The 20,882-nt window shown below is 47.5% G+C and overlaps 1 protein-coding gene and 2 long non-coding RNA genes across 3 annotated transcripts in view; 1 reads left to right on the forward strand and 2 right to left on the reverse strand.

Moving 5' to 3' along the window:
* The window catches only part of SLC22A4 (solute carrier family 22 (organic cation/zwitterion transporter), member 4), a 56,860-nt gene extending 44,985 nt beyond the window's left edge, over positions 1-11,875 (forward strand). Inside the window, exon 10 of the mRNA XM_017340987.3 lies at positions 11,788-11,875. Coding sequence (XP_017196476.2) covers positions 11,788-11,791 — 4 coding nt within the window. The 3' untranslated portion in view covers positions 11,792-11,875. The remainder of the gene's footprint in view (positions 1-11,787) is intronic.
* Positions 7,495-8,934, reverse strand: LOC138850142 (uncharacterized). Its single transcript, XR_011389718.1, has 2 exons — positions 8,124-8,934; positions 7,495-7,777 (listed from the first exon to the last, which is right to left on the reverse strand). It is a non-coding gene; the product is annotated as an uncharacterized lncRNA (long non-coding RNA).
* A 2,109-nt stretch (positions 11,876-13,984) lies between the features above and the next one.
* Positions 13,985-20,857, reverse strand: LOC138850143 (uncharacterized). The gene is made up of 2 exons (XR_011389719.1): positions 20,684-20,857; positions 13,985-14,359 (listed from the first exon to the last, which is right to left on the reverse strand). It is a non-coding gene; the product is annotated as an uncharacterized lncRNA (long non-coding RNA).
* Positions 20,858-20,882: the final 25 nt, after the last annotated feature.

Here is a 20,882-nt window from a genome sequence, read left to right on the forward strand (position 1 = left end):
ATGACTTTTTAAAATCTGCTTATGAAGAGGCAGAAAGTACATAAATGATTATGTCTTGGGTCGTTCAAAGACCAAGTCGATCCATATGTGCCAAAGTGATAGTTGATTAAATTCAAATAACTGTTGATTTCTGAAAACTGCTTTTTATGATTTATGGCATCACTTATACATAAAGTAAATAGATTTTGCTATAAACTTTTAAAAAGTTCTGTGCATGAAACAATGTTAACATTAACAGAAGTGGGAAAAATACTAACATTCTTTCTATTTATGCATCAATTTTTAAATGCACATTAATATTCCAACTAAAGCAAATGGCAAGAGGGCTGAGTACAGAGCCTTAGGAGACAAGTGTGCCTGGGCCCGACCTTGGGTCTTCACTTACCAGCTCTGTGGCCTTGAGGAAGCCATAGTCTTTCCCAGGCGAGCTGGGGACAATTTCGGCGCCTGGGGTGAGGATTTCACAGGATCACGCACATGCTTACTGCCATGCCTCATGCGGATTTAGCTGTCTTCTCTGTCCCTTGCTCACACCCTCACTTCTCCTCTTATCCAGCTTAAATCCAGGCTTAATCATTACAGCCAGTTTTCTTGCCTGTTAATCCATCTTACTCTTTTGGGCAAACAATAATGCTAGTTCAATCCTCTCTGATACTGCTCACTGGCATCTGACAGCTAAATATCCCTGGTAGAAATAAGCAAATTTATTCTCAGGACCTTCCAGAGGACCTTGCTGCCCTGGCCCAATCCCCGTCCCCCATGACTGCTTGCCCTGTGGAGTGCCGACCTCTGTACTTGATCAGCTGACCCTTTGCTTACTGTTTCACCTAGAAAATTTCTAACACAAGAAATCATAAATGAGGTTGAAATAAAAGCAAAGATGGGGCTGGTGTTATGGCGCAGAAGGTTAATCCTCCGCCTGTGGCACCAGCATCCCAGTTCTAGTCCCAGCTGCTCCTCTTTCCATCCAGCTCTCTACTATGGCCTGGGAAAGCAGTGGAAGATGGCCCAAGTCCTTGGGCCCTGCATCCACATGGGAGACCTGGAGGAAGCTCCTGGCTCCTGGCTTCTGATCGGCGAAGCTCTGGCCATTGCGGCCTTTTGGGGAGTGAACCATCGGATGGAAGACCTTTCTCTCTGTCTCTCCCTCTCACTGTCTGTAATTCTACCTCTCAAATAAACAAATAAAATCTTTTTTTTTTTAAAAGCAAAGGTGGTTTTGATTTGGATACAGAATGGATTTATTTTTTTATTTTTTGACAGGCAGAGTGGACAGTGAGAGAAAGACAGAGAGAAAGGTCTTCCTTTTGCCGTTGGTTCACCTTCCAATGGCTACCGCGGTCAGAGCGCTGCGGCCGGCGCACCGCGCTGATCTGATCAATGGCAGGAGCCAGGTGCTTCTCCTGGTCTCCCATGGGGTGCAGGGCCCAAGTACTTGGGCCATCATCCACTGCACTCCCTGGCCACAGCAGAGAGCTGGCAGAATGGATTTATAAATCAGGAGACACAGGGTCAGGAATCAAACAGGTGTTCCCTCTAGGAAGGGACAGAAGGACTGGGTTTTTCAAGGGAAAAGCAGGGACACTGGAGTAAGGTGAACAACATGTGTGCAAGAATCTTCAGTTGGCCCTGTGAGTTACACAGTTGTTCTGCGTGGATTTAGATTGGTGCTGAGGGCCTGCCCAGACGTTAGGTCATCCGTGACTGGTAGCTGGGGGCTATCTTGAGGAGTGATGGGTAACAGTAGGTCTCTCCAGACAGTCGAAAGTCAGCAGAAGCCCCAGGATTGGAACTGTCGCTATCAGAGATCTTGGGAGCACATTCTTTCCAAACAGCCTTCTGTGTTGCCGTCTAGATGTTCATTTCTTCAGCTCCACCAGCAGGAGCCGCCAGCCTGAACAGCTGCAGCTGTTTTCTCCTCCCACTCGGCATAAACAGGCCCCCGCCTCCCTCCCCAAACCCCTCCTCCACCCGAGGACAACTGGTCCAGGAATTCTGAATCCTAAGGTCCATTGCCCCGTCTCTGCTGGACCTTCCACACACAGCACGTGATGGACCCCATGACTGCCTCATCCCTCCCTGTCCCTTTGCACAAAACTCAAAAGGTTGCTGTGGGCTTGCTACTCAGATTTCCCTTCAGTTTTCTCTTGAACCTGCTACAGTTAAGCTTTAGCTCCCACTTTCACCACAACAGTTCTACCAAGGTCCCCAGTGACCTCACATTTCTAAATTCAAGAGCCAGTCTGTGCGGCTGGCACTGTGGCGTAGCAGCCATCACCTGGGGCAGCAGCATCCCATATAGGCAGGGGTTTCAGTCCTGGCTGCTCCACTTCTGATCCAGCTCCCTGCTTATAGCCTGGGAAAGCAGTAGAAGATGGCCCAAGTGCTTGGGCCCCTGCACCCACGTGGGAGACCCAGAAGAAGCTGGCTTCTGGCTTCAGATCAGCCCAGTTCTGGTGACTGCGACCATTTGGGGAGTGAACCAGCGTATGGAAGACCTCTCTCTCTCTGTCTCTGCCTCTGCCTCTGTGTAACTCTGCCTTTCAAATAAATAAATAAATCTTAAAAAAAGAAAAAGAAAAAGGCAGTCCGTAGTCTTCACTGTACCTGACCTTTCAAGGCCTTTAGCCTCGTCTCTTTCTCCCCGAAACACATCTGAGGACACCACACTTGCTTGGTTTTCTTCTTCCTTTGCTGGCTGCTCCTTCGCCATCTGCTTTGCTGGCTCTTTCTTTACCTCTCCTACTGTCCATCACTGGACTTCTCAGAACTTAGTCTTTGATCCTCTCCCTCTATAAAACAAACAAACAAAAAATACCCACGTTCATGGCTTTAAGTGTCTCTACACTGACAACGACAAGAGAGTTTAACTCCAGGCTCACATACCAGCTGCCACTGGATATCCTCATTAGTGTGCGTAATGAGCACCTCACACTTGGCACATCCAAATTCACCATGTGCTCCTTGTGTCCCACCACAGCTGCTCCTCAGAAGGCCCCCTCACCCCAGGAAGTGAGGTGGCACCGCCATGGTTCTGGCTGCTCTTTCTCTCACGACCCACATCCAACCTGTCGAGAGTCTTTGGTCATACTTTCAACATACCCAGAATCTTGCATGACATCTGTTAGCTTCCCAACTGGGCCCCGCCTCCTTCGCTCAGTTCCTGCTCCCCTTCGGTCCCCTGTCAGCATAGCCGGCAGGGTGAGTTCAGTCAGATCACGCCACCTTGCTGCTCAACACTCCAGAAGAGGCACAGGTGTTCAGCTGAGCGGTTAACGTGTCCATGTCCCATGTTGCAGGACCTGCATCCAGTTTCTGGCAGGCTTCTACTGTCAGGTTCTTGCCAATGAGCACCTTGGGAGCCAGTGTTGATGGCTCAAGCAGTTGGGTTCCTGCCGTCTATGTGGGAGACGTGGGTTGAGTCCTGAACTCATTCCTGGCTTTAGCTCAGTCCAATCCTGGCCATTGTGGGTATTTGGGGAGTGAACCAGTAGATGGTAGCTCTTGCTGTCTGCCTGTCTCTCTCTCTTTCTGCCTCTCAAATAAAATGTTGTAAGTTAAAAACTTTAAAAAAAGAAAAAAAATAAGATGGCTTACCATCTTAGCCAAATTTGTAGAAAGGCCAAATGAGGCAGGTGTTTTGTGGCGCAGTTAAGACATGGTTTGGGATGCCTGCATCCCCTAGTGGAGTGCCTGGTTCGAGTCCTAACTCCTCCACTTCTGATCCAGCTTCCTGCCGTCACAGTCTGGGAAGCAGCAGATGATGCCTCAACGTATCTAGGTCTCTGCCATCCATGTAGGAGATTTGGATGGAGTTCAAGACTCCTGGCGTTGGCCTGACCGAGTGCTGGCAGTTGCAGATATTTATTTTATTTTATTTTTAAAAAGATTTTATTTATTTATTTGACAGGTAGAGTTACAGACAGAGAGAGAGAGACAGAGAGAAATGTCTTCCCTCTGTTGGTTCACTCCCCAAATGGCCACAATGACTGGAGCTGTGCCGATCCGAAGCCAGGAGCCAAGTGCTTCTTCCCAGTCTCCCACGTGGGTACAGGGGCCCAAGCACTTGGGCCATCCTCCACTGCACTCCCAGGCCACAGCAGAGAGCTGGACTGGAAGAGGAGCAACCGGGACTAGAACCCGGTGCCCATATGGGATGCCGGCGCCACATCAGGCGGAGGATTAACCTAGTGCACCACGGCGCCAGCCGCGCAGATATTTAGAGAGTGAATCAGCAGATGGCAAATGTCTTCCCATCTGTCTTCCTGCATTTCAAATAAAATGGGAAATTTTTTAAAGATTTATTTATTTATTTGAAAGGCAGCGTTATAGAGAGAGGGAGAGACAGAGAGAAAGATCTCCTATCTGCTGGTTCACTTCCCAAATGGCTGCAACAACCTGGGCTGGGCCAGGCCAAAGCCAAGGACCAGAAGCTTCTTTGGAGTCTCCCATGTGGGTGCAGGGGCCAGCCACTCAAGCCATCTTCTGCTGCTTTGCCAGGTGCATTAGCAGGGAGCTAGATCGGAGGTGGAACAGACGGAACACTAACTGGTGCCCATATGGTGCAATGGCACTGCAGGCGGTGGTTACCTAGCTGCACCATAGTGCTTGTCCCCAAAGTTTCTTAATTAAAAAATAAAAAAGAGTGGGCATTTGGCACAGTTGTCAAAAAAAAATCCGAATAACCACATCTCACGTCAGAGTTCCTGGGTTCAAGTCCTAGCTCCAATTATGATTCCAGCTTTCTGCTAATGCCCTAGGAAGCAGTAGGTGATGGCTCAAGTAGTTCGCTCCCTAACCCATGTGGGAGGCTGGAAATGAGCGCCCCTGGCTCCTGGCTTCTGCCTGACCCAGTCCCATCTGTTGGAGGCATTTGGCGAGTGAACCACATAGTGGGAGAATCCTCTCTCTCTGTCTCTATCTCTCTCTCAAACAAAAATAAGTAAGATTTAAAAATAAAGAAAGCCTGAATCCTTGCATGCGATGAGTTGGAGGACTACAGGTCCCCACCAGGGCAAGGCAGTGCTGATGGCCATGTGCTGAACTTGTCAGGAGGAGGGGCTCCCGTTTCCCAGTTAGCTCTCATGAGGGTCTCTGGATGGATCCAGGAACAAAACAACACCAGGCTGACGCACAAAGGAAGAGCACACCTCTTGCCAAATGTGCAGGTACACAGGGATCTGCACAAGAGAGTGGTGCCTGAAGAAAGGACCAAAGCAAGACATTTGACACCTTTTTAGGGCAGGAACAATACATTCGTGTAGGATTGACAAGTGGCTCTCTGGACCAGGGTAAATCCTAGGGCTGTCACCAGGAGATATGTGGGGTGGGGTGTAAAAGTTAGGGTCTCTCCAATGAATTCCCTACTGAGGTTCATTACAGCCCCAACTTGCAGACTCTGGTGATGAAGGCTACTAGTCTGCAGTGTCATGGGCAAGACTCCCCTCCCAAGAGAACCTGTGGCTTACTGCATGCAGCACAAGACAGGCCACATGGCCGTTTCTGCAGTGACTGGTCCTCAGATGATGTCAGCTGGAAATCATCAGTACACCAATCGGGCACAGATGGCGGTCTAAGGGAATTATCAATATCCCCACCCCACCTTCTGCTCTAAAATCCTCAGTTTGGATGTCTCCTAGATGGTCACCCATCTTACAGGGCTCTGCTCTGCCTGCAGCCCCCTCCTTCCTCTCTGGTTCCCTGGCCTCATCTCTTGTTGCTGTCTCCATTGCTTCCTTCCTCCAGGCTGCCCAGGCTCTGCTGTTCTTTGGACACACCAGACAGGCTCCCAGGTTCCCTCTTGCTGGGACCGCTCCTCCCACATGGCTCCATAACCTGCTTCCTTACCTCCTTCAAGTCTTGGCTCAGATGTTGCCTTCTTAGTAAGTTCTTACCTGGCCACTTCACCACGAGAGTGGGTTCCCTGTCCTAACCTGACCCTCCTGCTTCATTTTTCTCCGTGGTATTGATCATCCGCTGACATCCTAAGGGCTTCCTCACATTGCTTATTCTCTTTCCCCTCCAGTGAGGACGTAAGCTCCTGAGGATCACTCAGTTAGAACAGCGTTGGGCACATAGCAGGTGTTCAATAATCACTTGTAAAGTAAACACACGGATGTACTGCCACTAAGACAGTTGAATGAGCAAAGGTAATCATTCACTTTCTAAAGAGTAAGCTTTGACTAATACACATACAGAAAGTGTTCTGATTCATAAGCAATTAAGTGAACACCAATTGAATCAAAACTTTGATGTCATTTCCCACGCATTAGCAAACATTACAGAATGGGGGTGCTCAACACTGATGAGGATTTAAAGAGGTGACCTCTCCTATTCTGATGCGAATGTAAATCTGTTCTTCTGGAAGAAGCCTTAAAGTGCTTTGCTTGTGGCTTTTTTTTTTTTTTTTTTGAAGTTTTAATTCCACAACTAGGACAAAAACGGAGATATATTAAATATGCATATAGTTGTTCATTACAGCATTATGATGATTTTAAAAAGCAAGTATGAGGGCAGGCATTGTGGTATAGTGGAATAAGCCGCCACTTGAGCTACCCATATCCTGTACCAGAGTGCCTGGTTCAAGTCCTGGCCACCCTGCTTCTGAATCCTCTTCTTGCCAGTGCACCTGAGAGGCTGCAGATGATGGCTCAGGTACCTGCGTCCCAGCTGCCCATGTCAGAGACCAGAATGGAGTTCCTGGCTCCTGACTTTGGCCTGGTCCAACTCTGGCTGTTGCAGGCATTTGGGGAGTGAACTAGGGATGGAAGCTCTCTCTCTGTCTCTGCCTCTCAGTCTGTCTCTCTCTGTCTCACTCTTTCAAGTAAATAAGTCTAAAAAAGAAAACTAATTATGGAAATATTTAAAATGGTGTGTCCATATGAAAGAACATTATGCAACTTTTTTTTTTAAAAAGATTTATTTATTTACTTGAAAGTCAGAATTACACACAGAGAGAAGGAGAGGCAGTCTTCCAACCACTGGTTCACTCCCCAGATGGCTGCAACAGCCGGAGCTGGGCCAATTGGAAGCCAGGAGCCAGGAGCTTCTTCCAGGTCTCCCACATGGGTGTAGGGGCCCAAGGACTTGGGCCATCTTCTACTGCTTTCCCAGGCCACAGCAGAGAGCTGGATTGGAAGTGGAACATTTGGGACTTGAACCGGCACCTGTATGGGGTGCCGGCACTGCAGGCAGCAATTTTACCCACTACGCCACAGCGCTGGCCCCCATTATGCAACTTTCAAAACCAGTTTAAGAATTATTTTTAGTAACATAATAAAATTCTTAGGATATACCACAAGTATTGAAAAACAGTATATGAGCATTAACCATATGATGAATGAATGAATGACTGTGTTTGAAAGTTAGGTAAAAAATAGCCTGGGAGAAAGCATGTCAAAGTATTAACAGAAGGTATGTTTGGGTGGTGGGATTATAGACGACTCATTTTAGTGTGTTTCCATAGCTTTGCCTACCTTATAAAAGCCTCACAAATAACCTATATATTATATAATTTTTAATCATGAATAAATTAAAAACTAGAACCATTTACTCAGCACGGACTCAATGGCAGGTCTTGGGGAGCACTGAAGAGCTTGAAGAAGGCAAACCCAGGATCTCAGGGGGTGCAGTCCAGCCGCACAGCACAGCCCGTGCCTCAGGGCCTGGACTCCGTGGCAGCAGATACCCAGGTCAAAGTCGTTTTCTTCCAAGCGGAGCTGGGCCTGCTTGAGCAGCAGTCACCTCTTATCCTGATTCAGCCCAAGTGAAGCTTGTGCTGCAGGGACAAATTACCTTATCACCAGGGTTATATTTAACAGACTGCTAAGCAGATTGTAAAATTTATGGGGATCTGAACTATCACCCGGTGCCCCTGTCCGTGTTGGCACAGAAGTCCAAACCTGGTTCTGAGAGCCTTGGCATGATCTTTATCCCGCATGGCCACGTCGGCCCTTCTTGTCCAGCCCTCCTCTGCTGGCTCCCTGCTCTGACCCTGCCACCGCGGGGTCCCCCAGCACACCCTCCCTCCGTCACTTCCCTCGTGTCCCCCAGGCTCCCATTCCATGGCGGACAAACAGCTCCGTCTTCCCCAGCATAAGCTGCTGCCCGCTCTGTCTCCTCACCTGGGCAGACGTCTGGCCTTCCCCAGAGCCTTCTGCTTCCCTGTCTCTCACGTGGACGCGTCTCTTTTTCCCCTTGCTGTGAACCTGAGGTCCAGGCAGCGTCTCAGCCTCGTTCCTCACTGCTGGCTCCAAACCACCACACCTTCAGCTTCTCACACAGAGAGCGCCTCCGTGAGGTTTCTGCTGCCGAGTGAACCCTGGGGAGCCCAGGCAGAGGTTGGGGTGACACGTGTGCATGGCAGGATGCGTCATTCTCTTCCTTGGCCTCACAGCACCTGACCTTTGTGTGTACTTCGCTCTCCGGCTGCCAAGGACACGCCCTGGGCTGCTGCATCTGTCACAAGAGCTCCACCTCGCTCCACAGCCTCATGTCTTGTGCCCAAGTCTTCAGCTCCGAGCTCACACCACCTCCTTTCCCTTCCAGCTTATGCCTCACAGTGCCCTCCACCCACCCATGCTCCTGCTTCTGTTTTCTTGTCTTACAAAATCTACGCCGAGTCAGATCAGCTTCCTCTTCGTTCTGATGTAGGAGACAGCAGTGACTGTCGGTGGGCTGGGAGCCTGACTACAATGAGAAGTGTCCCTGTGCGACTCACGTGGCTTGTGATTGACAGGGTGCGTGCAGGTGACTGGCTTTGGGGCGATGTGCAAGCCAGTGGAGCACCTGAGGCACAGGACAGCTGTACCCAGACAGGAGAGCAAAGGGAGCGAGAGCAGAGAGCTTCTGCTGGCCCCAGGGTGTTGTGTCCATCTGCCTTCCTCTTCTGTCTGTGGGGCATTGAGAACCTGGCCCAGGGTTCAGATCCAGAGCATTCAGGAGAATCAGTGAGTCAGCCACACTCAGGTGACAGCAGCAGCGCGGGCTCTCGGGCACTGTCCACCACCAACCAGGTGCGACCGTGCTAACAGGAAAACCTTAGGAGGCGCATGAAAGGGACCTGGGTTGGATTTCGTCTCTCAGGCTAATGAGATGCAGCGTTAGTAATTAACAGTGCAGGCCTGGAGGCAGACTGCATTAGTCAGGGTTTTTCAGAGAAGCAGAGCCAATGAGAGACAGATAGAGGTACAGATACAAATAGGAGAGGAGACTTACTCTGGGCACTGACTTACATGATTATACAAACTGAGAAGCCCCGTGACTCACCATCTGGGAGCTGCAAACCAGGAAAGCTGCAGGTGTAGCTTGTTCCGAGTGGGAGGGCCTGGTGAGCATGGGAGCGCTAGTTAGTGCCAGGGTCAAGACCGGAAAACCAAAAGCCCCGATTTCCCAGGGGCAGGGGAAATGGACATTCCAGCTTTAGGCAGGAAAGAGAATATGAGGGCATTTGCCTTCTTCTGCCTTCTGTTTTAAGCAGGTGCTCGGGGACTGGGTGATGCCTGCGCACACAGGTGGGCTGGATCTTGTTTACACAGTCTACTGGTCCAGCGCTTTCTGATCTCTTCCAGAAGCACCCTGTGCCAGAAATCACGGTGTACCAACTACCTGGACTTCCTCCAGCCCAGTCCAGGTGGCCCGTAGAGCTAGCTATCACACAGACAGACCCGAGCTCCCATCCGAACCTGCCTTGGACTTGCTAAAGCACCCGGGTAACTTTACTTCTCTTCGGTTTCTTTCTGTGTCATGTGAAGGCACCAGGAACATCTGTCTCCTAGGACTATTGTGATTACAGGAGGTCATGGGCTGTGGCTAGCACAGCCAACTCACTGAACAAAGGACGTGTGTTCTCGGGAACGTGTCCTTATGCAGTTCCCTCACCCAGTGAACATCACGAAAGGACTTAGACTCGGGTGGGAGTCACCTGTGTGTAGTCGCCAGTCATCAGAGGTTTCTTCAGAATCTTCTTGAATCTTTGTCTTGTTGCCTTCGATCAAATAGATCTCTGAATCGCTTCTATCCCTTTGTTTCTGTTCTTCGAGATCGTAGCTTTGGTGCAACGAGACACGCCGGGCTGGCAGCAAAAATCATCACGGTCTCTCCACCTCCCTAATCCTTCACCACGTTTAATTTTGTCTCCGGGTCAGTCAGTTCACACGGCCTTTTCCTGGCAATGTTACCAATGGGTGTTGTACATTCGGGGGCGGTGAGGAACGAAACACAAGCACAGGAGAAAATGATGCAGTGCAGAGAGAGGTCAAGAACGCCATGCGCTCACCCCTCCTGTCTTCCCTCTGCCATCTTTCCATGCTGCCAGGACAAAGGCATGAGTGTCCAGGGTGATGCTCTCCAGTCAACGATGCTGAAAAGACAGGCAAATCCCAGCTCTTATTACGTCCTGCTCCAATCGTTTTTTTTTTTTTTTTAAGATTTATTTATTTATTTGAAAGGCAGAGTTACAGAGAGACAGAAGCAGAAAAAGAGAGAAAGAAAGAGAGGTCTTCCATCTGGTGGTTCACTCTCCTAATGGCTGCAATGGACAGAGATGGGTGATCCAAAGGGGTCTGTAGCTTCTTCCGCATCTCCCACGCGGGTGCGGGGGCCCAAGGACTTGGGCCATCTTCTACTGCCTTCCCAAGCCACAGCAGAGAACTGGATCATGCCACAGTGCCAGCCCCATAGCTCAGTTTCTAACAGCAATGATGAAGCATGGTTACACGGACAAATCTGAAATCACTGATGAGCACAGAATCAGAAAAACTGTTACTGAACCTCACAGGCATGCTGAACAAGAGTGGATTGATCAGCCCCAGGTAGGATGTGCATCTCAAAGACCTGGAACGATGGCAGAATAGTCTGCTCTCACGATGTCAGCTTGGTTTCAATGTACTGACAGCCTGGTGTCGTGCAGTGTGAAGGAGAAAGATGCAAACACATTGCAGAGGAAATCCTGGAATTCTTTTTCCGGGAATGTGATACATACAGACAAATGAAATGCCTCATGGACAATCAGTGCCCATGAGCTGTGCGAGGCTGCTGCATGTTTGAGTCCACGTAGACTGATAACTCATTATGTGGCATGTGGCTGTGTTATTGCTTGTAAACACCATAGCAGAGTCGATCGACCCCTGCCCAGGACCTTATGTTTAAAAAATTGTTGTATAATAGTCACCAACCTTTAAAAATTTTAAGACATCTGTGCATAAAAGGATACTATTAACAAGAATGAAAAGGTAATCCACAGAATCAAAGAAAAATATTTCCCATTCATATATTTGACAAGGGGAACTATCTGGAATGTATAAAGAACCCCTACAATTTAATAACCCAACCAACTTGATTACAAATGGGCAAATGACTTGAATTAGCATTTCTCCAAAGAAATTATACAAATGATGAATAAAGGTGCTTAACATGACTAGTCCTTAGGGAAATACAAATCAGAAGAACAATGAACTGTGGTCACAATTGCTGCCAAATTCCAGTCCCTGGGCTGCCGCTCCTGACTCACTGCTGTTGGCTGTCTCTGAGTTACAAGCCGGTTCAGAAACCAGACTGCAGCCACAGCGTTCACGGGTACCAGAAACACACCTGTGGAAGCAGAGGTGGAGGTCCATGGAACCAGAATTGCCCTAGCCAGCTGCAGTGTGGAGGCTCTAGGGAAAGTGGGTGCTGCTTGGATTGCAGGCAAAGGAAAAGTGCAAGAGCAGCTCCAATGCCCACCAAGACGTTGAAAACCAGCACGAGAAGAACACTTTGTGGTGAAGTCCTCCATGGGATCTTTTGCAGATGAGAATCCACAAGCAACTCATCTACTTGGACAATCTTTCCGGGATTGTTGAGCAGGCAACTTCCATCAGAATTGAGCCAGGTGCTGAAGTTCAAGTCAACGTTGCAAATGCGTAAGTCAACCTGTTTAATAAACTGATTATCGTTAGCTAAAAGGAAGCCACAGTGATACATTGCTTCAGGTCTGTATTAGCCGGCTTTGAGTTACGATCGTGAGATACCTGGGGCAGGATTCTTTTTTAAAGAAAAGAGGTTTATTTTGGCTCACGGTTCTGGAGAGATAAGGTCTGCAGTTCTCATCTGGTGATGGCTTTCTTGCTGGCAGAATGCCACGATGATGTAGCGCATCAAACAGCAAAAGATAGGCTAGCATGCATGTCTATTGCCCACTCCTTATAAAGCTACCAGGATTGGCCGGCACCGCGGCTCACTAGGCTAATCCTCCGCCTTGCGGCGCCGGCACACCGGGTTCTAGTCCCGGTTGGGGCGCCGGATTCTGTCCTGGTTGCCCCTCTTCCAGGCCAGCTCTCTGCTGTGGCCAGGGAGTGCAGTGGAGGATGGCCCAAGTGCTTGGGCCCTGCACCCCATGGGAGACCAGGAGAAGTACCTGGCTCCTGCCATCGGGTCAGCGCGGTGCGCCGGCTGCAGCAGGCCAGCCGCGGCGGCCATTGGAGGGTGAACCAACGGCAAAGGAAGACCTTTCTCTCTGTCTCTCTCTCTCACTATCCACTCTGCCTGTCAAAAATAAAAAAATAAAAATAAAGCTACCAGGATTCAATCATGGGGGGAGGAGGTCTGCCCTAATGACCTAATCTAAACCAATCACTATCCAAATGCTCTAAACACCATGGCTGGATTAGGTTTCCACTCTTTTAATATGAACAAAAGACTTTGAGGAAATAAACTCCTACATGATGAGTTAGAGGGAACAAATCTTACTTAAACCATAGCAATACCTATTAGGATGGCTACTAGCAAAAATAAATAAATAAATAAATAAATAAAGCAACTATGGTTGAGGATTTGGACATATCAAACTCTTCCTTGTCTGTTTTTGCTGGGAATGTAAAATGAAAGCCTTCAGTGAAAGCAGTAATGGCTGTTGTTCAAAAAGTTAAAAAGAATTATGACCAGCAGATGAGTTATGCAAGTATACTCAAAGGAATTAAAAGCAGGTACTCAAGAATACACTTTTTTATTTACATACATTTTAAATAAATACAACATTAGGAACATAGTAATTTTTCCCACCGTACTTGCCCGCCCACCCACTCTCCCACCCCTCTTCCTATTCCCTCTGCTGTTTCCTGTCTTTTTTTTTTTTTTACCAAGATCTATTTTCATTTAACTTTATATACAGAAGATTAACTCTATTCTAGGTAGAGTTTAGCACTTTGTATGAGAGGGAGAAAGAAGAAGAAAAGAAAGAGAAGAAAAAAACCTGCTCCTCAACAGTCCAGACGAGGGCTGTTCAAAGTTATTGCATCTCATATTTCACTTTTTTTCTTTCCTTCCCCTTCTTCTCTTTTAGAAACTTAATTATCTTCAAAGAACCCAAGAATGATACATCTTTTGCGAGCTCTTAGACAGAACTATAACTTATGAGATATAAGAATATCCTCTGCTAAATACAGTAAAAAAAAAATGATTCTTTGATAATGAGTTTTACTATCAAGTCTCATAATACAACTCTTTGGGGACAGAAGTCCTGCATGAGAAGTTAGTGCACAGTGACTCTTGTTGTTTATTTAACAATTAATACTTCTATGTATGACGTCAGTGATTACCTGAGGCTCTTGACATGAGCTGCCTCAGGTATGGAAGCCTTTTGGATCCACAACTCGGCAAGGCAATAAGCAAAGCGTAAGTTCTCTCCTCCCTTCAGAGAAAAGTGTATCCTTCTTTGGTGGCAGCTTCTTTCCACTGGGGTCTCACCCAGAAATCCTTCATGTAGAACATTTTTTGCCACAGTGTCCTGCTTTCCATGCCTGAAATGCTCCCCTGGGCTTTCCAGCCATACCAGAATGCCTAAGGGGCTGATTCTGAGATCAGAGTGCTATCAAGTGTACACTTGCACACACGTGTTCTCAGCAGTGTTACTGAAAATAACTAAAAGTGGAAGCAGTTTCTGTATCTGTCAATGGAAGAATGGGAAAACAAAATGTAATCTATACATAAAATAGAATATTATTCAGTCTTTTTTTGTAATTCAGTCTTTTTTAAGATTTATTTATTTATTTGAAAGTCAGAGTTACAGAGAGGCAGAGAGAGAGAGAGAGAGAGAGAGAGAGAGAGAGAAAGAGAGAGTCTTCCACCTGTTGGTGCACTCTCCAGATGGCTGCAATGGCTGGTGCTGGGCCCATCCAAATCCAGGAGCCAGGAGCTTCTTCCAGGTCTCCCAGGTGGGTGCAGGATCCCAAGGACTTGGACCATCTTTGCTTTCCCAGGCCATAGAAGAGAGCTGGATCCGAAGTGGAGCAGCCTGGACTCGAACTGGCACCCATATGGGATGCTGGCACTTCAGGCAGCAGCTTTACCTGCTATGCCACAGTGCCAGCCTCTGTAATTCAGTCTTAAAAAGGAAGAAAATTCAGACACATATTATTACCAGAGGAACCTGGAGGATGTTAAGCTAAGTGGCAATAAACCAGTCACAGACAAATACTGTATGATTTCCTTTATATTAGGTATCTAAAGTGGTCAAATCCAGAAAGAGAAAAATTAGAATAGGAAGTCACTGTTTAACGAGTGCATAGTTTTGGTTTTGCAGTAAAGAGTTCTGGAGCGGGATAGTGGTGGTGGCTGTACAACAGTGTGACCACTTAGTGCCACTGAGTTGTACACAAAAATGGTTCAAATGGTGAATATGCACATTGTGCTATGATTTTTTAAGAGCAAAACTAATTTAAATTTAGATCAAGTTTTTTGGGCCAGTGCCGTGGCTCACTTGGTTATTCCTCCGCCTGCGGCACTGGCATCCTGTATGGATGCCGGGTTCTAGTCCCGGTTGCTCCTCTTCCAGTCCAGCTCTCTGCTGTTGCCCGGGAGTGCAGTGGAGGATGGCCCAAGTCCTTGGGCCCTGCACCCGTATGGGAGACTAGGAAGAAGCACCTGGCTCCTGGCTTCGGATCAGCGCAGCGCCAGCTGTAGTGGCCATTTGGGGAGTGAGCCAACAGAAGGAAGACCTTTCTCTCTGTCTCTCTCTCTCTCACTGTCTATAACTCTACCTGTCAAATAAAAAAAATCAAGTTTTTTAATTTATCACCCCCTACCTACCCAACAAATTTCCCCTTTTCAGAAACTGGCCACTTAAAATGCCAGCCTCCTGAACAGTAGTGTTCATTCGAGGACACTCTGTGTCCTTCCAGCTCCTTGCTAAGGCAGTAGATGGTGGTCCATGTACCTGGGTCCCTGCCACTCACATGGGAGAACCAGGTGGAGTTCCAGGCTCCTGGCTTTAGCTAGCCCAGCCCTGGCTGTTCTGGCTGTTGTCGCCATTTGGGGAGTGAATCAGTGGATGGAAAATCTCTCTCTCTTTCTCTGTCTCTCTCTTCCCTCTCTTACTTTTATCCTGCCTTTCAAACAAATAAATCAAATAAAAATCCTAAAATAAAAGTTTGCCCCAAAGCCACCATGCTGCTTAGGCTAAAAATTGAGGAGTCATCTTTAGCCTCCTTCCCCTGTGCCTGTGTCCAACAGCACATCCTGTCACCTTTGGCTTCAAAACATGTTCTGGGTCCATCCACTCACTTTTCCCACTGATGCCACTCTGGCCAGGCCACCGTAAGTACTTACCTGTGACACTGCAGTAAGTTCCTAATGGGTTGACCTGTTTTCATCCTTGTCTGTTTCGTCCTGCAGTCAATTGTCGACATGAACTAGAAGACTCCTTTTATGATAGAAAGCAAACCTATTCTTCTCTGAGTATAAATCTTCTGAGAGTTTCTCACCTCGAATAAAATGCAAATGCCTTGCTACAGTCTAGGAGGCACTGGATGGCCTGGCCCCTGCCAGCGTCCCTGCCTGGTGTCCCCAGGCCTCTGGTTTCGATCATTAGGTCCCAGGCACACCATCTTCACTGCAGCTGTGGCACCTGCTGCACCTACAGCTCTTCTGTTTGGTACACTGGCCTCATGCCCACACCGCAGCACCGATGTGCACGCTCTCACTGTTCAGGCTAAAGCAATAAGCTCCTGACTGGCACACTGACATGGCCCTCTTTTATCTCTTCTTGCCACCCTTCTCCATTTGAAATTTGTACTTGGTTTTGCCAGTTTATTGTCAGCTCTATCCCCCAACCAAAATGGGAACCCCATGAAGATAGATATCTTGCTTCTTTCCTCAGTTCCCAGAACCCACAACAGTTGGCTTGTAACAGCCTACTCGTGTTTGCCAAGTGAATGGAGAATTAAATAACACTAGCGACCCAATATTCCTGCTGTGTCGTGTATGTGTGTGTGTGTATCTTTTAGAAAACATTGGCTTTGCTGATGTCTTCTTTATGTACTCTAGAATGTGATAAACAGTCTTCAAAACACAAGTGGCATTTTTCATACCTCATTTTAGGCAGCAATAAGATGGTGAAGTTTATGGCCATGCATAATTACGTCCATAAATTTTAAAAAGTGTCCTGTATCTCTTGAAGTCAAACTGAATTTTCACACTGGAAATTATACTCATCTAAAGAAAAAGTTTGGACATCAAGTTCTTAAGTGATTGCTCAAAGTATTTTATTATATAATTTTTCTAGTCTTCAAATGTTTCAAGGCCCATTCTCTTCATGGTCAAAATAGATCAAGGTTAAAAATGTAGGATCACAGGGGCCAGTGTTGTGATACAGTGGGTTAAGTTGCCACCTGTGCCACTGGCATCCCATGTGAGTGCTAGTTCAAGTCCCAGCTGCTCCACTTCTGATCCAGCTCTCTGCTAATATACTTGGGCAGGCAGTGGAAAATGGCCCAGGTGCTTGGTCCCCTGCCATCCACATGGAGAATCGAATGGAAATCTAGACTCCAGGTTTTGGCCTGGCCAAGCCCGAGCCATTGTGGCCATCTGGGAAGTGAACCGGGAGTTGGAAGATCTCTTTCTCTCTGTCACTCTGCCTTTCAAATAAATACACCTTTAAACAAGACACGTTTACCATCTCACAGTTTCTCAGGATCAGAAACCCGGGAGCGGCTCACCTGGACATTTCCCTGTGGTTGCGGTCAAGCTGTCCACGGTCATTCAAGACAGCTGACACTGAATTGGAGAAGATGGGGGAATGAATACCAGGAGGCAGGGAGCACTCAGGGCCACCTTGAATGCCAGGGATGACATGTGCTGGCATTTAAATCTTCCTGGTCCAGGGCTCTGACTGAATTTGCTCTCTGCCACACAGATCTGTTTCAGCTTTTCTTCTACATAAAATTGGAACATCCTTCTCCAGAATCTCTAGAGATAAAAGGGATCAGGTAACTGAGTTGGATCCTGAGTTCTTTCTTTTCAAAGATGCAATGTAAACAGTAGTAACACCTAGACCCGGAAGGCCTGAGACCCGGAAGGCCTGAAGTTGCTCTTTGCTTTGTGCTCTGGACAAGTCGTCTGTGAAAGACGGTTCCTTTTCTTTTCCGCACCTGCAGCTTCCGTGGTAGTCTACTCAACTGTGAAAGCCTGTCAGGGGTGCTTTCTGGTGCCCAATGGACGCTTCCCTAACTTTACCTTGCTTAATGACTTTGATGATGGCAAGTCACCCTCCCACCAAAGGTTAACTCTCCGAATTAAGGGAGTGGTGCACGCTCCAAACCAGTCCTGCAGGAGCTCAGCTCATCTATCCTCCCCAGAGATAACATCTCCCCCCAGGCCCTGTCTCAGATGTTTTACCAAAGCAGCACTCCCTACCTGGAGACCCTAGGTAGACCAGAGCCCCCTCCCCTGCCATGGTTCCCAGGCAAGCACACGGGCAGGCATATTGCTGACCAGAGAGGGGGCATGAGCACTATGGACCAACCAGAGATCAGCACACAAGCTGAACCCGCCTGTCTCAACCCCAACCTCAATAAAGTTCCTTACCCTTAATGTCTTGGGGGTCTAGGAATTAAGTCATCGTTGTCTGCACTCCTTGCTTGGAGATTTACCAATATCTACTTTCTTTCAGGGTCAGTGATGGCTCGCTGGGCTTTTCATTTATTTGAAATACTAAAAAAATTTTTTTTTATTTGAGAGGTAGAGAGAAAGGTCTTCCATGCGCTGGTTCACTTCCCCAGATGCCCGCAAAGGCTGAAGCTGCGCCGATCCAATGCCAGGAGCCAGGAGCCTCCTCCGGGTTTCCCACGCAGATGCAGGGGCCCAAGGATCTGGGCCATCTTCCACTGCTTTCCCAGGCTGTGGCAGAGAGCCGGATTGGAAGAAGAGCAGCTGGGACTCAAACCAGCACCCATATGGGATGCCAGCACTGAAGGCAGAGGATTAACCTACTGCACCACAGCACCAGCCCTGAAATACTAAAATATTTGATACAAGAAACACTTATTTTCCAGAAGTCTTGCATCCTTTTTCACTGGATTTCAGATAAGGACTATCAGTCAAGATCAGATGTTAGGATGAAGTGCATTTATGAACACATAACCATCCATCTTCAGAAAGCAAGAATATGAGGGTACTTTAAAAAGTTTGTGGGAAAAAGAATTCAAACAAATTCATTTTGGTGCAAAGACTCCTTTGAAGTCTATGCATAGAGGGGAACGGTAAGTGTAAAGAAATGAGCAATAATGGTGAAAACATTTTTCATTATTTTTAAAAACTCAATTATGCTTTATATCTTATCACCTGTATAAAATCTGCTGGCAAGGTTAGCTTCTCCTTCTGTATTTTTATTTTCAATTTAGAATATGGTCACTATTAATTAATGTTTGTCCAACAGATGACATGTAAAAAACGTATACTTAGTTCTCTATCACTAAGCCACTATTATCATGGAAAAGGAATAACTGGCAGTGTCTAAGTTAGCAGTCCAAATTCCCAAAAGCCTTAGAATGGTACTGTTCCAATGGCCACTAGCTACATGGGGCTAGGGAGTACTTAGTCCAAATTGAAATGAAACCCATATTGGAGTCTGAAAGTTTAGTAGGGGAGGGAGTAGGAACAATGGCTTTTATGTAAGAATATAAAATATTTAAATAATTTCTAAATTGACTATGTGATGGAATGGTCAAGTTCTGGGCACACTAGATTAGCTAAGTATACTATTAAGTTAATTTCATGTTTTATTTTTTAAATATCCAGTGTTGTTCAATTAAAACTTAGAAACTTTAAAAGAACTTTATTAGGGGTTTTAGGAATTGTAATTTGGGAGACACAGGTTCAGGAAGCTATGCATCTGCTCTGAGGAAGGCAGGTAAAGTGGGAGCTTATAAGAGGGAACCTGGACTACTGTGACGAATCGGGTGTAACGAAAAGGATCTGAGAGGCCGGCACTGCGGCGTAGCAGGTAAAGCTGCTGCCTGCAGAGCAAGCATCCCATATGGGCGCTAGTTCCAGTCCTGGCTGCTCCACTTCTGATCCAGCTCCCTGCTAATATGCCTGGGAAAGCAGTGGAAGATGGCACAAGTATTTCGGCCCCTGCACCCAAGTGGGAGACCTGGAAGAAGCTCCTGGCTCCTAGCTTTAGATGGGCTCAATTATGGGCCTGTAGCCATTTGAGGAGTGAACCGGTGGATGGAAGATCTCTCTCTCTCTCTCTCTCTCTCCCTCCCCCCCCCACCCATTACTCTTTAAAATAAAATTTAAAAAAGAAATAAATAAAAGGATATATAAAGAGGGTAGAAATGTCCATAGAACAAGAATCCAATTGATAGGCATCTTGAGCCTCTGGGTATAATGTAACTGGCCATTTATGTCATTTATGCATGAGGTCAAAGGTGGAGGTGACCGAAGTCCACTTTCCAGGAAGCAGCTGGAATTATGCATAAACCCTGCTCCCTTGACAACCTCTCCACTCCACTTGGAGAGGTGCATTCGATGTTTATTTCATCATAATTTTCTGCATTTTCCCAGAAGCACTGCCAGATAAAACACAGGACACCCAGTTCCATTTGCAGTTCATATATTCGTGCATGGGACACATTTCTCCTGAAAAATTATTCATTAATTAGGTAAAATTCTCATTCAACTCGGTGTATTTACTAAATAGGGAAAATTTTAATATGGCTAATAAAACATTTAAAAATACACATGTAGCTCCTTAGCCGGTGCTGCTTTAGAATCATCTAGTTGCTATTTTTTTTTTTTAATTATCAACTTCTGAGTTAACTTTTCAGAAATAACTAATCTGAGGGACACAGTTAATCCAAGGCTGGGATTGTTTATAATCTTGGGAGTTAAATTTTTACATTTGCTTGAACAAATTAAAGAACAACAAGGAGTTGGCACTGTGGCACAGCAGGTAAAGTGCTGGCATCCCATACAGGCGCCGGTTCGAATCTAGGCTGCTCCTCTTCCGATCCAGCTCTCTGCTATGGCCTGGGAAAGCAGTAGAACATGGCCCAAGTCCTTAAGCCCCTGCACCCACGTGGGAGACCTGGAAGAAGCTCCCGGCTCCTGGCTTCTGGCTTCTGAATCTGGCCGTTGCTGCCAGTTGGAGAGTGAACTAGCGGATGGAAGTCCTCTCTCTCTCTCTTTCTGCGTAACTCTGACTTTCAAATAAAGAAAGCAAGAAAGAAAAGAACAAAAGGCCTTGTTACATGGCATCTGGACCAGAATGAAAAGTCGTGGCTCTCCTCCTTCCCAGAATCCCAGTTTAACATAATCCCTGCCACTCTCACAAGGAGCCTAAGCAGCAGTGAGACCTTGGGCCAGACACACCAGTCCCTGCGGACCTGGACAGGCGACAACGGTAGCACCGGACCCTCCCACCGACCTGGCCCAGGCACAGCGCGCCTGGCCCCTGACGCCGACGTCCTGACTCGGCTTCGGGGCCGTCAGCGCTCGCACTCGGGGTCGGCCCAGGGGCACAGGCCGGGGACGCGCCGCAGGTGCACCCGGCGGCCAGAGCCCTCCACCCGCCGCCGCGCCCCGCCGCAGCTCCGCCCCCGCCCGCGCCGCGCCGCCGGCCGGAG

The sequence above is a fragment of the Oryctolagus cuniculus genome, chromosome 6 (genome assembly GCF_964237555.1).
Source record: "Oryctolagus cuniculus chromosome 6, mOryCun1.1, whole genome shotgun sequence".
Lineage (NCBI taxonomy): Eukaryota > Metazoa > Chordata > Mammalia > Lagomorpha > Leporidae > Oryctolagus > Oryctolagus cuniculus.